General features: G+C 35.6%; 1 protein-coding gene across 3 annotated transcripts in view; it reads left to right on the forward strand.

Annotated features, from left to right (window-relative positions):
- The window catches only part of LOC5580182 (prion-like-(Q/N-rich) domain-bearing protein 25), a 96457-nt gene extending 77180 nt beyond the window's left edge, over positions 1-19277 (forward strand). For all 3 annotated transcript variants that reach the window (XM_021857722.1, XM_021857721.1, XM_001655549.2), the window contains exons 7-8: positions 18093-18239; positions 18499-19277. In XM_021857722.1, coding sequence (XP_021713414.1) covers positions 18093-18239; positions 18499-18602 — 251 coding nt within the window. In that variant the 3' untranslated portion in view covers positions 18603-19277. The remainder of the gene's footprint in view (positions 1-18092; positions 18240-18498) is intronic.

The raw sequence follows: 19277 nt of genomic DNA on the forward strand, positions 1-19277 counted from the left end.
AGCGGTTGTTGCTAGACAGCGGGGTTCACATGCGTCTTCCCTCATAGCCGGTCGTGGCATAGCCAACCTTGGAAATCCGAGAGGGGCCGACGGCCCATGATTTTGGTACTACTAGAGAACATACCCTTAGTTTAGGCCCGAAAGCCTAATGGCTCCGCGAGCTGAGCCGTGTGCTGCACGACGGGGCCTGATATATAAGACATATAAGGGCCTGATATATAAGACATATAAGGGCCTGATATAAAGACATATAAGAAATTAGACCGCTGCTAATCTTGTGATCAATATCTAGTATGCGCATTTCCGAGGTGGTACTCAAATAGTCAAATCTCCTTCTATTTATCCATAGCAGCCCATTTTCGCAATCAAAATATTGATTCTGTTACCCGAGCGTGTTGGGTGAAACCAGCACGGAGAAAATGAAATATTAAAAAGTGAGTTCATTCCACACGGGAAAAAAATCTGTGGTAAAAAATACTGTTATAGCTGACTAAGCCCATTCTTGAAACTACCATGGAATTTCAGACCAATTTACTATGTTTACGGTACATCCCACCACAATACTGGTACATTTGGCAGAAATAATTTACAACAATCTGATTTCGACTACATACATGGTAAAATCATGCACATATCTGGTCTGCTGAAAATTGCCGGTGCGAGCGCTTAAGTTAATCCCCTTAAATGGTAGTTTTTATTGCACAATTTGTTTTGCGTGCACAATTCGGGGGGTTTGTGCGTTAACCTAATTTTGAGTTAATGGGGTAGAAGTTGTTTTCATTTACAGCCATGCGAAAAAATACCTACTGGCTGTGTTCTTTTTACTCAACCGGCAGATCAAAAAACTCAACTTCCGGTCCAGTCACCCCACAGTTATGGATAGCACACAGATATGGATCAGAGTTGGACTAAAACGGGAATATCTCATCAACTACAGGTGCACTTTAGCAGAACACATTTTACCTACGTGAACCATAAATCTGTACAGCAACGTAATTAATCATAAAATGCTTAAGTATATTTTTACGTCTGTAGGAAATAAAATGTCAACCGTATTCCCAGAAGCGTTGATTCATATTTGTGGGGCATTGAAACTCATACCACAGTTATGAATCAAAGATAAGACGATTCCGAAAGAAACGCCAAAACGTATGCTTTCACTAACACTTCATTTGTTTACCTCGCAGATAAATTGCTGTTATAGTGTTTTGATCCATAATATGAGTCGATTTGATCTATAATCCTCTCCCACTGATCCACATCTGTGGGGTGGACATCGTTTGGAATTTCTATTGGAATCGACACTTTTTGGTAAACAACCGAGAATTTTGAGCTGTATTCTCGAAAACAATTATATTCTGCAGGGTCAGGAAGGTAATTTTAATTTGTAGGGGAAGACGGGGTAAGAGCGCCCGCCGGGGTAAGACGGACCACCTTCCGTTTGGCATTAAAATGGCAATTTTCTTAAAAGTTCATCAAGCACTTTCCATGAACACAAGGTTTTTGACATTCCGGAGTATTTAGTGTGATATTTAAATCAAATTTTTCATAACAAATGTCAAAAACAAAGTTCCTGCTCGTCGATAGTGAATTTGATCTAAATTTAACAGATGATTACTTAAAGAATTCGGAAGGGATTTTTTTGGAAAAACATAACAAATTACCCTTCCATGCTTTAACAGAAATGTGAAGTATGCTTCGGTGAAGTGAAATATGAATTGTAAATATTAAGCTTTGAAATTAGGCCATAGTTGTGAAAATTGCGCAAGCGGGGTAAAGCCGACCACTGTTGACGGGGTAAGACCGCCACCCCTAATTTATATCAAACTAGTGGGCCCGGCAAACTTCGTCTTGCCATCAAGTAGGCTGTTGAAAAACGCTATGGATCGTCCCATACAAAATGACAGCTCCGTTCACGCTCGTTTTTTCGACTTTCCAGGTGAATATCCTGGGAATTTTATACACACAAACACGTCGGAACACTTGACGAACAAAACGGAAAAATAATCATTTAAATCGGTTGACCCGTTCTCAAGCCATTTCGTGACATACAAACACCATTCCATTTTTATTTATATAGATAACTGTGTAAACCATTTTTAAAGTTTTTACTACGTTGTACATCACTGTTCAAGTGAAATTAAATAAATTTTGTGAAAAATACAAGCCAAATCCGCATAGTTTTTCCAAAATATGGATGTTTCAAGGTAGCGAAAAATCGGGTGTAATTGATCAGAAGGGTGAAATTGATCATCGTATCACACGATTTCATATATTCGTAATGGAGTACAAATATCAATGTAAGCTGCAGTAAATGAACATTGCTTGTCGTAACTATTGTCGAATTGTGTGTTGTGAAGTTTTTTGCGTTAAAAAATGTTTATTACTATGAAAATAATGTAAAATTTCAAAATCATGCACGGTGCAATAATAACAAACAACTATAAACTTCTATTTATAAGCAAGGATTTGAACATGGTATAAACCTGAAAGTGTGTGAGGATGCTTGAAATATATCCCCAAACCAGATATCATCACCAAAACTCGTACCAATTAGCTCATATGGTTGAAATAATTAAATTTCTGTTGGATATCATTGAATTCCTTAGGGAATTGCATACATTTAGGCGTTTTCCGCGTAATTCTTGAAATTTAACTATTCGTTATTTATATAAATATTGCATTGTTAAGAATTTGACAAGCATATTCGGAATCAGAGAGCTCAAATTTATCATGTAGAGTTGTTTTGAAAACTAAAAATAATGGCATTGACAAGTGATCAATTTCACCCCGAAATGAGATCCTCTGATTTTTTATTTTAGAGATGTTTGTTAACACTAATTTGACATTTGTTAGAAAATGTCGATACAGAAGTCGATGAGGCTCACCATCGAACTTGTTTTCCTGCATTTATTTGTTTGGAATTGTTAATATTATAAAAACAGACTAGAAAAACCGTGAAAAATGATCAATTTCACCCGAAATTACGGTAATAATAAGTATACATTTAAGTTTTTTGAAATAATTAACCCTAAAAATGATTCAATATTCACGTTAATCAATGTAAAATTCATAAAACATTATATTTTTATGAATCACAGGGAACTGATTTATTTTTTCCCAAAATTGTGTACGAAAATCGTAGTGGTCGCTCTTACCCCGTGGGTATGCGGTTTTACCCCGTCGCTAAAAATAATCGTGATAAGACATCACTTTTTAAAAGCTTCAAGATATAAATATTTTTTAGAAATACAACACCTGTGATATTTTTTGATCATGCCTAAGGCTTCAAAAAACGACATGCTGCGTCGAAAAAGGATTTATTGATTCTTGATTTTGACATATGAATTAAATTGCTTAGGCGGGCGGTCGTACCCCGTCTTCCCCTACAGCGTCACCATGTTTTTTAATCATATTTTGTTCAGAAAAATGACCCTTAGTTGATCCATAACTGTGGGGTGACTGTACTGTGCAACTTACTCAAATTTGAGGCAACGCACAAAGGTTCAGTTTTTGAGTTGTTTTGTTCTTCGCTCTCTGACAACAATAATAGAAGGAGCGAATGAAATATGGAAAGAAAAATAACTCAAAAATAAGTTAAAAAATACTCAAGTATGGGTTTTCCGTTTTCTCCGTGAGGGAGGGAGGCACAGATACTACACACGAACAAGGATGGAAAAAATCGTCTCTAGCAACAAACAACACGGTATTCAAACGGTCTAAGAGGGTCGTTGCTCTTAAAACAGCATGATTAGAAAACCTCACCACGCGCGCATTGTACCGACATAAGAAGCATCCGATGCAATGTTTGTCGTGGGACAAAGAGTTTATCGAATGTTGTTACAAGTACCGTCGTTGGGGTTGAGAATGGGTCAAAAAGGTATATGTACGATTTATTTATTGAATCGCAATTTAACTCCAATAAACTTAAAATTTGGTTTGTACATACTCTGATGGTACATTAACAACTTTTCAAAAAATTAAAGAAAAATATTTATTTACAGCGGCACCACAAGTGAATGAAAAATGACCCAATCTCACCCCTTAGAGGGGGTGACATTGGGTCACTGTAATTGAAATAACTTGTTTTTGAGAATACCGTAAAATGGGGCGAATAGAAACACTTTCCGACATGTTTGAATGTGTACAACTTAAACCGTGCGGATAAAAACCAATTTTAACAGCCTTAAATATGGGTCACGTCTTCCTTTGCTAAGACCCCAATTGCTGTTAAAAAATAAAAATTATATCGTACAAAGATTTATGAGAATGTTGTATGTTTCTATTCACCCCGCAATGGGGCGAATAGAAACACTGTTCAGTAAATATTAATACTTTTTTCATTTTAATGGAAAAATAAACACATTTTTAAGTGCATCTAGAAGAAATATCAACATGTATTTACTTAATGCAGAAAAAAAAATAAAAATTTTAAAATTAAGTTCAATTTTCGATCATTTTTGAAATCAGCAAAAATGGCGGATGTTTCAAGCTATCAAAAATGATTGAGATTTCAATATTTTCTTCTCAATTTTGTAATGAGAAATGTAGCAAAATTTTTAATTTGAAAATAGTCTAGCGGTACTCTGTTACTATTAAACTAATGGGAAAAAAAGTGTTTCAGTAGGTTTTTAAAGGTTATCATTACATGATATTCACATTTTTAACTGAAGGTCGCTTTGTTTCTATTCGTTCCACTTTTTCTATTCGCCCCGTTTTACGGTATGATTGCAAAACCATTCACAGCAGATACATATTGATGAAATACGATGCAACAAAAAATATATCTTAGATGTTTCACAGATATGATAAACCCACTTAAAATAAGGATTAAACCAAAAAAATTGAAGAGCTATGAGAAAAAATATGTAAACCCAACATTTGTCGTCAAGTTTACATAAATTTTCTTGTTTTTTCCCTCAAATTGTCTTCAAAGTCATTCCCATAAAGCCTATTCAGTTTCCCCAAAGGTGTAGAGTAAGGTGGGGCAAAAGTTCGACCTTAGTGGTATAATCAAAGTTTCCAAGAAAACAATATCAGTTAAAACAAAACAAATACCATACAGTGAACCTTCAACATATTGGCTATAATTTTGCTGAACAAACTTGTGTATATATTTACCCATTTTTAGTTATAACAGTTTCAAAATTGATTGTCTTATTCTAACTTTTGCCCCACCGGTGGGGCAAGAGTTCGAATCTAGTGTGGGGCAAAAGTTCGCTGGCTAATACACAAAATATCGATCCTTTTATAACAGACATACTTTACACCAGCCGTAAACTTAAGTTTGACGAAAAATACACACTAAATTTCCATCAAAAAATTGCCCAAAACCGGATTAATTGTAAAATACTCAAAAATAGCAGTTTTTCACAAAACTTAGTGGAAATGTAAAATTTGGTGACAGTTTCCACACGATCAGACAAATTTAACTAAGTTTGAAGATAATATGTAGATTTTAGGCAATTTGAATTTTTTCCGTGATTTTATACATGGGTCGAACTTTTGCCCCGCTGATTCGAACTTTTGCCCCGCTGATTCGAACTTTTGCCCCACTATGGGCCAAAAATTGTTTCCAAGCCTTTATGCAAAAACTAATACACCTCAAAGCAACCTTATGATAGGCCTTGAAACGCCCTTACATAAAATATTGAAAAAGATTTTATCTTCAATTGGTTCCATGCAACGAAAGTTTGACCAAAAATTACAATATTCACGTCGAAAAACAACAAATAGCCATAACTTTTCCAAATCTCAATCGATTTTTATGATATTTGGATTGAAAGTCTCTTACTCGAATAACATTCGAACCACCATGACATTTATAAGATTTGTTTCGAATTGAGCTAGAAATCTTAAAAAAAAACTCTTACCCCACTCGAACTTTTGCCCCACTTTACTCTACTGAAACATTGATTATTTTTTAAAGCTTCGCAAATAGTTAAACTTCGGTGCGACATTCCACGATCAATACATTTCAGGCAGATTTTGACGTCATAATCCCAGTATTCCAGCGATTCAACTCATTTGTACTTCCGTGAGATGTTTCTATAATATGAAAACACTGTTAAATTATTAAATTTCAAAACAAAATCCATTTGATAAAATTTTACGATGTTGCTGCGCACGAAACACAGTTGCTGGTTTGAGAAGTTGTTAAAATGCATTGCATTGTTATTCAGTGCACGGAATACTCAAGTAGACTTGTTTGATGTTTCAAAGATGCTGTATTTAAAAAGAATAAACACATCTTAATGAAAAATGAGAACACCCGGCATCGTAAAATGTCAAAAAAGTGGACATGCAATTTCATTTACTATCGTTCTTACTTGACCCAATCTCACCCCCATTTTTGATGTTTTAGACACCGTACCGAAAAAAATGAAATTTTTGTGGAAAAATCAAATAGATTTCGGAAAATACGTGTGAAGTGTAATGAAAAGACTTTCAGCCTTCTACTAATATAACGATAGAGGTTGAAGTATATGCGTGACACTTTACACAGGAGAAATTTAATGTTTTAATAGTAGTTTACGGAACAAGTTGCAGAATGATGATTTTTACAGCACGACTCGTAAATTTGTCCTACGAGGCTTGCCGAGTAGGATAATTACGACGAGTGCTGTAAAAATCGAGTTCTGCAACGAGTTACGTACAACATTTTTTGCAATTTGAGGGTATCAGAAATTATATAGGAACGGATTTACCATCATTTTACAATTTCTGAAAAATGTTTGTGTAATGATTCATTACGCAACTCAAAACAGTTGCGTAATGAGAAAGCGTTGCGTAATGAATCATTACAGCACTGGTTTCAGTTGCGTAATGACTATTCTCGCACTGCATACTTCAGTGCAGGAAAGTAGGCCGTTTCATGACTGATTGGCATGAGGAAAAACAGCCTATTACGATGAGAAATTGCAAAAAATTTTATATAGTTTCAACATACAAGTTTATTGTTATAGTGACCAAAAACTACTATTTATAAAAATGTATATTGTGATGAATTACGTATAAAATATGTTTCCTAACATATGAATTATTTATTTTAGTAATATCAGCGTTATTAGCTTAATTATTTTATAAATCATATGTTTCCGTTTTGACCCAATCTCACCCCCTAGACCCATTGTCACCCCCGTCGACGGTAGAGATCAACTTGAATCATGGCGCATTCGCGCTAATATTTTTCGTTAAAACCATGCCCGAATGATTTTAGAATCACAAACAATATATCCGAAGGGAAATTAACAGATAACAATGCACCAATCCTCAGAATGATAAAACTATGGCTCGCGAATACTTAATCGCTAGCCCACACGCAGAACGATGCACGCGGAGCGTAGGGAGTCGATGCCGGTTATTTACCCTTTGCGTATTATGGACCCCTTATGGAAAAACATAAAATTAACTCTCAAAGCAACCTTATTCCTATGAAAATCCACCGGGGGAACTTCGATTACATTGTTAGTCAGCAGTTTCAGGCAAAATATTTGGTTTGAGACGCATAAATACAGATATTTGAACAGTTTTGTAAATGAAACCACACAAGAGGGTCCATAATACGCATTTCCAGGTGGGTCCATAATAGGCTCGTCGGCAGCGAGCCGGATTACATGGGAATCAAATGGAGGGTCCATAATAGGAAACGTCAAATTTGTAAACATTCCTATTATGGACCCCGGGAGAGTCCATAATAGGCATTCGAACAACAGTTTTTCAAATGCATATTTCGCTGGAAGAATCGAATGATTTTGTATGTTTCATAGGCGTACTATGAAGTAAAGACATTGATTTTTTTTTTTTTTTTTTTGAATTTCTTTATTAGTATCATTCCAAACATTACATTCATTTCTTATATCTAGGTGTTCTGTGTTATTAGACAACACTATCATCCTAATTTGGTAAAACAAATTTAAGATTTAATTAACATTTTGTTAACAACATATTACATTTCATTTGCCGTAGCAGTTCTGTTTTTTTTTACAGGTGAGTTGATTTCACCTGCTTATAAGAGAAAAAAAAACGTTTTTAATACACTTAACCTAACTTAACCTAAACATATAACGCATTAATCGTGGCAATAGAAGATTGTAACGATTTTTGCCTGAAATTATTAATGATTGTATTTGACATTTGTTCCAATGTTTCAACATTGGATATTCTATGTAACTCATTGGTACTATACCAGGGAGGAAGCCTCAGAATCATTTTCAAAATTTTATTTTGAATTCTCTGCAGAGCTTTCTTCCTGGTATTACAACAGCTAGTCCATATTGGTACAGCATACAACATGGCTGGCCTGAAAATTTGTTTGAATATCAACAGCTTGTTCTTAAGACAAAGTTTTGATTTTCTATTAATAAGGGGATAGAGACATTTTACATATTTATTACATTTGGCTTGAATGCCCTCAATGTGATTTTTGAAAGTTAAATTCTTATCTAGCATGAGCCCTAGATACTTAACTTCATCTGACCAATTTATTGGAACCCCTCTCATCGTGACAACATGTCTACTTGAAGGTTTCAAATAAAGAGCTTTTGGTTTATGTGGGAATATTATTAGTTGAGTTTTGGAAGCATTAGGAGAAATCTTCCATTTTTGCAAGTATGAAGAAAAAATATCCAAACTTTTTTGCAATCGACTACAGATGACACGCAGGCTTCGTCCTTTGGCGGAGAGGCCTGTGTCATCCGCAAACAAAGATTTTTGACATCCCTGAGGTAACTCAGGTAAGTCAGATGTGAAAATATTGTATAATATTGGTCCCAAAATGCTGCCTTGGGGAACACCAGCTCTTACAGGAAGTCTTTCAGATCTGGAGTTCTGATAATTAACCTGAAGTGTACGATTTGACAGATAACTTTGAATTATTCTAACAATGTATGTTGGAAAATTAAAGTTTTTTAATTTTACAATCAAACCTTCATGCCAAACACTGTCGAATGCTTTTTCTATGTCTAGAAGAGCAAGACCAGTAGAATAGCCTTCAGATTTGTTGGAACGGATCAAATTTGTTACACGTAAAAGTTGATGAGTGGTCGAATGTCCATGGCGGAATCCGAACTGTTCATTGGCATAAATTGAATTTTCGTTGATGTGGGCCATCATTCTGTTCAAAATAACCTTTTCAAAAAGTTTACTGATGGAGGAAAGCAAACTGATTGGACGATAGCTAGAAGCTTCTGCAGGATTTTTGTCTGGTTTTAAAATTGGAACAACCTTAGCATTTTTCCATTTGTCAGGAAAATATGCTAATTGAAAACATTTGTTAAATATATCAACTAAAAATGATAAGCTACTTTCTGGAAGTTTCTTGATGAGGATGTAGTAAATTCCATCATCGCCAGGAGCTTTCATGTTTTTGAATTTTTTAATAATAGTTCTCACTTCTTCCAAATCAGTCTCCCAGGCATTTTCGAAAACGTTCTCTTGATTGAGAATACTTTCGAACTCCTGAGTAACTTCATTTTCAATTGGACTAGTAAGTCCTAAATTAAAATTGTGCGCACTTTCAAACTGCATAGCAAGTTTTTGAGCTTTTTCGCAATTAGTTAGTAATAATTTGTTTTCCTCTTTCAATGCCGGTATTGGCTTCTGAGGTTTTTTCAAGATTTTAGATAATTTCCAAAAGGGCTTAGAGCCAGGGTCCAATTGAGAAATTTTATTTTCAAAATTTTTGTTTCTTAATTGAGCAAAACGTTTCTTGATTTCTTTCTGCAAATCCTGCCATATAATTTTCATAGCAGGATCGCGAGTGCGTTGAAATTGCCTTCTCCTCACGTTTTTAAGACGGATCAAGAGTTTAAGATCATCGTCTATAATCACGGATTCAAATTTTACTTCACATTTTGGAATTGCAATGCTCCGGGCTTCAACAATGGAATTTGTTAAAGTTTCAAGAGCATTGTCAATATCAAGTTTAGTTTCTAAAGAAATGTTAACATCAAGATTAGAGTCAACATACGTTTCATATATATTCCAGTCGGCTCGTAAATAATTGAAAGTGGAGCTGATAGGATTGAGAATCGCTTCATGCGATATTTGAAATGTAACAGGGACATGATCAGAATCAAAATCAGCATGAGTAACTAATTGGCTACAAAGATGACTAGAGTCGGTTAAGACCAAGTCAATCGTAGATGGATTTCTAGAAGAGGAAAAACATGTGGGGCTATCAGGGTATTGAATTGAGAAATATCCTGAAGAGCACTCATCAAATAAAATTCTGCCGTTGGAATTACTTTGAGAATTATTCCATGACCGATGTTTGGCATTAAAGTCACCAATGACAAAAAATTTTGACTTATTGCGAGTCAATTTACGCAAGTCAGTTTGGAGCAAATTAACTTGCTGCCCAGAGCATTGAAAAGGCAAATAGGCAGCTATGAAAGTATATTTACCAAACTGTGTTTCAACAGAAACACCTAAAGTTTCAAAAACTTTAGTTTCAAATGATGAAAACAGTTGATGTTTTATACGCCTATGAATGATGATTGCAACTCCCCCACATGCCCCATCAAGTCGATCGTTACGATAAACGAAAAAGTTAGGATCTCTTTTGAGTTTAGATCCAGGTTTTAAATACGTTTCGGTAATAACTGCTATATGCACGTTATTAACCGTAAGAAAATTAAACAGCTCGTCCTCTTTATCATTCAGAGAACGAGCATTCCAATTTAAAATATTTAAATTATTATTTGGATCCATTAGAAAAACGTAATCCAATAACAATTTGATTGGTAAATTTTACACCTACTTGGACTGCTTCAGTCATAGTGGTGGCTTTGAACATTGCATCAATCATTAGATTCAATTGTTCAGTTAGAAAATTAAAATCAGAGGCAGACATGTCATGTGATTTCCCATTGGAATTTCCGGTAGACGAAGAAGCGGAGTTACCTGTGGCGGTAGGGTTTTTTCCATTTGATTTGAAACAAGTAGAATCGGTACCCATGGATCGAACAGGGGAGGAGTTCGAATTTCCTGCTACGATATCGGCAAAGGATTTACCGTGGGTAGATACATTCGAAATTGAAAGATTCGAACGGCTACCCGACGGATTAAAATTAGTTTGTGAATGAGCATGATTATGATCTTCCTGATGGGTATGATTCATGATCAAGCGATCGTTAACTGAAAAATGAGCATTGTTCGATACTCTACCAGGCAAATTCCGGAAACGACCGTTATCGTAACGGATTTTATCTTTCATCTTCCTGGCACGAGCCTCAATGACCCTTTTGCGTGAAGGACAATTCCAAAAATTGGACTTATGGTTAGCCCCGCAATTACAGCATATGAATTTTGTGGTATCTTCCTTCACTGGACAGACGTCTTTGGCGTGAGAAGAACCTCCGCAAATCATGCATTTAGCATCCATGCGACAATTTTTTGTACCATGACCCCACTTTTGGCACCGACGGCACTGAGTGGGGTTCTGGTAATTTCCTCCAGGTTTCTGGAAATGTTCCCATGTCACACGGACATCAAACAAAAGTTTTGCTTTTTCTAAAGCTTTAATATTATTTAGTTCTTTTTTGTTAAAGTGAACTAAATAAAATTCTTGAGAAAGCCCTTTCCGAACAATGCCAGATTGGGTTCTCTTTTTCATAATGATTACTTGGACTGGGGAAAATCCAAGTAAATCATTTATTCCATTTTTGATCTCTTCAGGTGATTTATAGTCACTTGAGAGACCTTTCAAGACAACTTTGAACAAACGTTCAGTTTTGTCGTCATAAGTAAAAAATTTGTGCTTCTTCTCTTCAAGATGTTTGAGAAGAAGTTCACGATCTTTAAGAGTTTCCGGCAAAACGCGACAGTCTCCTTTCTTTGCGATTTGGAAGGAAACCTTGATTCCCCTAATGGAGTTCAAGATCTCCTGCCTAAATCCCGCAAATTCGGAACAACTGACCACGATAGGCGGCACTCTTTGCTTCCTCACTTGAATCAAAGAGCCTGGGCTAGAGGCTGCTTCGATTTGGTGTTCGGAAAATTTGTCTAGAGCATCGAACTGATTGCTCATTTCGATACAATTATTCATTTCACCCTTGGAAGAAACTTCGCATTCCGGGGAAACGTCCTTTCTTCCATTCTTGCCACGTGTAGTGACAGTTTTAAAACCCACTTTTTTGGAAGGAAGTAGTGAATTCAGAGATTCACCCTTCCTTTTGTTTGTTGTTGATACCATGTTTAGTTATTAAACGAAAGAAGACGTGACCTTCGAGAGGTTTTTTCCCAAGACGGTGTCCAAGAAGGATTACCACCGCTAGCTTTCGCCAACGGGTCCAACGAAAAATCGAAGGCACGGGTCCAAACAAGGATCGTAAAGGGATCAATAGTAGAAAAAATAGTACTGAAAAGTACTGTTTTAGTAGCACTGAAAAGTACCGTTTTTAATTTTAGCACTGAAAAGTACTGTTTTTGTAGCACTGAAAAGTACTGTTTTATTGCTTTAGGTAGTTTTTAAGAAAACTTCCAAGAGCAGAGAGAATTCGTGTACGCACAGCACGAAGGTACGATGCGCACTCAAGACATTGAATTTGTTGTTAGACTCCACAAAACGTATATGCGTCTGAGATCATTGCGGAAAAGCGTCGAGAATGAATTTCAGCTTCTAAGGGGTCCATTACTAGCATTGAAACCCTAGTTTGTTGTGATATCTCAACGACAAAAGGTTAATCGTTGTTGCTACACAGCTAAAAAAATGTTGTAAATTTAAGTTTATTTTCATGCACATATTTGGAGCATCAAAATAAACCTAAATTTCAACGACCAATCCATTATTTTTCAATCGAATTCACTTTAAATTTACACGATCGTGTAATATTCAAGCATTTTTAGTTGAAAATTGAATGTATTTTAATTTAAGTTTAAATGATGCTGTAACAACACACGAATTTGATTTATTTTTACAGTAGACTTCAGTTTACACTACATTGAAATTTAAATATTTTTTTCTGTGTATGATCACACGATAAAGAACAACCGCGATGCATCGTGGATTTTGTCATGATCACTAGATTTCCATCCTTGCACACGAAATATGAAACAACACTTTTCCAAATTGCAAGATAACTCCCTCTCACCAAACTTTGGTGAAACTTTTGCAAAGCTTCCATCATTCTGGACAAATATGGAAAAAGGGCCATAGTTTTATGTGCATTTAATTTTCATTTTGATTGGAAAAGAGTAAAAAGATGCGTGTTTCAATACTTTATATTCGATCAAATTAAAAGGTGCTATCGTGACATTGCTTTTAAGTGTGCAGGAATTAATTTTCAACCGAATGCTGTCAACTTTGTTGGAATGCTAAAATATATTTGGATCAATTACGCGCTTTTATCAAGTTTGTCTATTCTTTAAGATTCGGGCTCACAGTGACAGTTTGTGCCAGCAGAATCTCGGCTCACCTTGACGTACATAAATTTTGTATCGCAGTTTCTCCCTATTGATTCTTCAAACATTATCTTTTAGGTGTGTGATTCATTTTAAATGAACGGTTTTAAAAATGTATTGACTGGTTGCTGCCAGTTATCCTTGAGTAGTCTTAGATTTAGTATAGGCCTTCCCCGGCACACATCAACCTGCAGCATCATGAGTGTTAAAGCAAAAAATCCAGTGATATATGATGGAAGGAAAAATTAAAGGTGCAGCATCGGCACCGAAATGAAGTGATACAATTGGTTTGTCCTACAGCTGACTTCAAAAGCTTGCGTCTACGAGTCAGATAAGATCTTGGCTAAGACACAAATTTTCTTCAACACATTCAGAGCAGTTTTTTCATTCCAATGAAGGATATCATCGTGTTGTTTCATTAAGATGCATGAAATTCGTCCATAGGTACTTATATAAACACCATTAAGCCCAGTTAAGTTTAAAACGTATTGTTTGTACTTGTGGGTCACATCAAAGCTTCTACACAGTTAAAAATAATGAAGATTACATGTCATGTAAACTTCGTTTATGTGTCAGTGAATCATCGATTTGTTTTCGGCGAGAAGTAACGTACAAATAAATTGCCATATTGTCCGGACGTTTCGGTCGTTTTACTGGCCTACGACCATCTTCTGCGGACTCTAAAATATATTTTTAGCAATTTGTCATCGTAATAGGCTGTTTTTTATCACGCATGTCATAAAACTGCCTACTTTCCTGCACTGAAGTATGCAGTGCGGGAATAGTCATTACGCAACTGAAAGCAGTGCTGTAATGATTCATTACGCAACGCTTTCTCATTACGCAACTGTTTTGAGTTGCATAATGAATCATTACACAACAATTTTTCAGAAATTGTAAAATAATTGTGATGCTCTCAAGAAGTCTTCGACGAAATTGCAAAAAATGTTGTACGTAACTCGTTGCAGAACTCGATTTTTACAGCACTCGTCGCAATTATCCTACTCGGCAAGCCTCGTAGGATAAATTTACCACTCGTGCTGTAAAAATCATCATTTTGCAACTTGTTCCGTAAACTACTATTTTAACATTTAGAACACATCAAAAACATAAAATTAACACCTTACAATCTTCTAGCCGTTTGTTTACAGTTGGACGGCCATAACTTTTACAAACATCATAATACATAAATTTCTACATACAACATACATACAAATATCTTCTGGTCATGTGTTGGTAATAGATTTAAGCTTAGTTATAATAGAGTACGCCGTCTTAAAATTGGCAGAGTCTTACTGTTTGTTTACAACATTATCATCGCCTGGTATCTTAATGTGAAAAGTTTCTGTTATTAATCTAGTGTAGCTATTTGTAACTTTGTCTAGTATTTTTGTCTTGTCAAAGTCGAAAATATGTCCTTCTTCTATAGTGTGTTGTTACAATCCTGTACCAGATATGTTTTTTGTTTTTACATTATACTTATGTTGATTTGGACGTTTACACAAAAATTGACTTGTTTCACCAACGTACGTTTATGCGATGTAAACTTGACATCATGTAAATTTAAGTCTGAAATCATGTAAAAATGTGTTATATGTCATGTAATCACTCAGGATCCTGCTGAATTACATGATATATAATTGAAGTTTTTATGACATATCATGTAAATATCAATGATATTCCACGCTTCAATTATGTGCATTATATATCTCAGAAGTTTACATGTTTCATTTGAACTATGTAATAAGTTGGATCCCGGCCAATTGAGCTTATCGAACAGCAACTCTCATTATATGGGATTTCTTTTGTCCCAGAGATCAAGCTCTTTTACTAATTTAATTCCTCTTTCAACATCAAAACAATGAGAATAAAAGCAAACAAATGATTTGGCAGTTTGTACCGATTGATCGCGCCAATAGAAATTCACGGCTACTATGGTTGATTCATCTACATCACAGCTATTTTAGAGTAAAGTGGGGCAAAAGTTCGAGTGAGGCAAGAGTTTCTTTTCAATGTTTCTAGCACAATTTAAAGCAAAACTTAAAACAAGTCATGGTGGTTCGAATGCTATTCAAGTAAGAGACTTTCACTCCAAATATCATAAAAATCGATTGAGATTTGGAAAAGTTATGGCTATTTGTTGTTTTTCGATGTAAATATTGTAACATTTGGTCAAACTTTCGATGTATGGAACCAAATGAAGATAACATATTTTACAATATTTTATTTAAGTGCGTTTCTGGGCCTATTATAAGGATGCTTTGACGTGTATTAGTTTTTACATAAAAGCTTGGAAACAATTTTTGGCCCATAGCGGGACAAATGTTCAACCCATGTACAAACTCACGGAAAAAATTCCAAATTGCGTGAAATCCACATATTATCTTCAAATTTAGCAAAATTTGCCTGATCGTGCGAAAAATGTGACAAAAAATTTACATTTCCATTAGTTTTGCGAAAAACTGCTATATTTGGGTGTATTACAATTAACCCTGTTTTGGGCATTTTTTTTGATGAAAATTTAGTGTGTATTTTTCGGCAAACATGCCTGTCATAAAAGTATTGATATTTTGTGTTTTAGCCAACGAACTTTTGCCCCACACTAGATTCGAACACTTGCCCCACCGGTGGGGCAAAAGTTCGTTTAAGACAATCAATTTTGAAACTGTTATCACTAAAAATGGGTAAATATTTTGACACAAGTTTGTTCAGCAAAATTATAGCCAATATGTTGAAGGTTCACTGTATGGTATTTGTTTTGTTCCATTTGCTATTGTTTTCCTGGACACTTTTATTATACCACTAAGGTCGAACTTTTGCCCCACCTTACTCTATGGAGGAAACAGCACATCTAGCGTTCTAATTCTAATATTTCTATTCGAGAACACCTTTAATTTTGATTAAATATAAAGTATTGAAATAGGCGCATCTTTCTACTTTTTCTAATAAAAATAAAAATTAATTGTATAGGAAACATTGACCTTTTTTCCATGTTTGTCCGGAAAAATTGAAGGTACGCAACAAAATAAAACTGCCTTGATTGTCGCTAAGACAAGACGTGACCAAGGACAGGGCGTGACAGCTCAACCAAGACTGCCCCGTTGCTTTTCAGCCGATAACATTAACGATACAAAAGTCAGTGCTACCAGTATCCTTTTTAAGCAAATCTTGTGAACAAATTTAAACAACAAGTCTCATAATTAGGTTTTTCCTTGCATGCTTAATTGTAATGCAATAAAAGATGCTAGCTATTTTGAAAATCAAGTTTATAAGCAAAACCGATGATATGTTTAGAGAAAAATAACACTATTTCAATTATACTGTTCTTAGTTGAGTATTTTTATTTAATTTATCAATGCAGAAGCACATGCGGTAAACTTACTATCGAATATAGATATAGATAGATTCAAAACAAAAAGATTTCATGAAACATTTCCAAACTGTTAGTGAAAAATCTCATTTTTGAACTAGAAACATGGCCGGACTAGCAACAAAGTGCCCTGTTGCAATTCAACTCAACGATTTGAAAGTAGGCTTTTGCCAAACCGACCAATGGGAAGTGGTCTTTTTTGACAGGCAATTGGTTTCGTTTTTGTACTTTGGCCTGATACGTCTTGTCTTAGGACGTGACAGGTCAAAGTACAAATTCGGAAGAAAGACCCCTTATCATTGGTAGTTTTGACAAAGGCCTACTTTCACATCATTGAGTTGGAATACAACAGGGCACTTTGTTGCTAGCCCAGCCATGTAGTTAGTTCATAAATTAGAGTTTTATCTAAATTTTGAAATTTTTAATAAAATCTTTTTATTTTAAATCTATTTGTATTCGATGTTAAGTTCAAAGCATGTGCTCCTACAATGTTAAAATAAATAAAAATACTTAATTGAGACCAATATAATGAACATAGCATCAATTCTCTCAAAAATATCGCTGGATTCAAATTTTGACCCGATTTTTTTTTCAATACAGCATCCTCTATTGCACTAAATTAATGAAGCGTGCAAGAAACAATCAAATAATGAGCCTTGATATTTGCATTTGTTCACAAGACTTCCTTAGCCGAGTGGTTAGAGTCCGTGGCTACAAAGCAAAGCCATGCTGAATGTGTCTGGGTTCGATTCCCGGTCTGTCCAGGATCTTTTCGTAATGGAAATTTCCTTGACTTCCCTGGGCATAGATTACCATCGTACTTGCCACACGAGATACGAATGCGAAAATGGCAACTTAGGCAAAGAAAGCTCTTAGTTAATAACTGTGGAAGTGCTCATAAGAACACTAAGCTGAGAAGCAGGCTCTGTCCCAGTGAGGACGTTAATGCCATGATGAAGAAGACTTGCTTAAAATTATATTGGTAACACTGACTTTTATATCGTCCAGGTTATCGACAAAAAATAACGGGGCAGTCCTAGTATATCGTGTGTAGTATCTGTGCCTCCCTCCTAGGTTCTTCACGGTCCTTCACGTCGGTACTCTTCATTGAACCAGTCGTTTCGTCTTCATCGTTGACCAGTGTCAATCACAAACCGTGTCGTTGCGGCTTTAGCTTCTTGAAATTTAAAGTATTAAGTTACAGATTAGTCTAGTTTTTATTCTAAATAAGAATGTGGTTATTTCGGAATGCTTTGTTGTAGCTTAGATTTATCTAACTGATATAACTTGCTTACTAATATAGAAATTTCCTTTTCAGCTTTAGAAGAGCGCTGCCAGTTGGCCAGCGAATGCTTCGTTGAAGATCAAGCTGATAATGTGGAATGCCGCAACTCGTCGTGCCAGTGCAAATTCGACTACTCACCCGATGTGGAACGGCAGCGTTGCGTTCGACCTAGTGGCAAAAGTAAACGAAATGAGAACTACAGTCAACTCTCCATAACTCAATATTATTGTGTATCTTGATATCGAGTTATAGAACCATAGCTAAAATGAGTATTCATGACACTTTCGATGGTCTCTCGAATCTTAGATGAAGTGATTTAGTGTTTTATAACACGATATCTCACTAACTCAATGGTCTCTTCAATATCGAGTTTTAGAGAGTTGATTGTAAATGAATGTCTAATGAAATTTGCTAAAACTTTCACTCATTTCCTCCACAGGCTCTTCCGATCGACCGAGTGCACTGAAGGTAATCACCCTACTGTTGACCAGTGCAGCGATCCTTATTACAGGTTCGGCTCTACGGGACGCCTACTATGCGTAGTGATTTGGAAGGCGAAACCTTACGTTTCTAAAATCTAGTGCAGTTACATCAACCCAACGGAGGCAAAACAAAACACTGATAGCGTGCGCAGCGATAAGGAAGAACAACCAACCCAACAAAACAGACAACAAGCGATTCCGCATCTGACGATGTCATCGAATGGCGGTGGAAAGCAACTGAAAGCAATCGCGAAAATAGCATAACAGTAGAATAATAACATCAGATAAACAATAAAAATGGAAACGATCCAAGTTCACTGCTTGTGCGAAACTTGCTTTTGAAAAGTAGGCCGACGGATACACAGAACGCAGTGTTCCCAATCTAGGGATTATCAGAAGATATCATTCGAACAACATATCGTAGGGCTTCAGTGAACTAATTTTTGAGCTATGTTGGAAGCTTTGTTGTATGCTTGGCTTATTTTGCCCGCATAGTTAATGGAAAAGAATAACTACAAGCTGAGCTTAGGAAACATCGAACAGGAAACCTGTTACATATATTCTTATCAAAGGGAAATCAGTATAGTGAATCAGTAAGGGATGAATTACTGTTACACAGTTGAAATCCTGAAAAAAAAAATAAATATAGAGGATCGTTATGATATTATAAATTAGATAAAGCGTACGAGATATTGTAGAGACATTTTACAAATAAAAGCAATAATTAATTATTAAA

The sequence above is a fragment of the Aedes aegypti genome, chromosome 1 (genome assembly GCF_002204515.2).
Source record: "Aedes aegypti strain LVP_AGWG chromosome 1, AaegL5.0 Primary Assembly, whole genome shotgun sequence".
In the NCBI taxonomy this organism is placed as follows: Eukaryota; Metazoa; Arthropoda; class Insecta; order Diptera; family Culicidae; genus Aedes; species Aedes aegypti.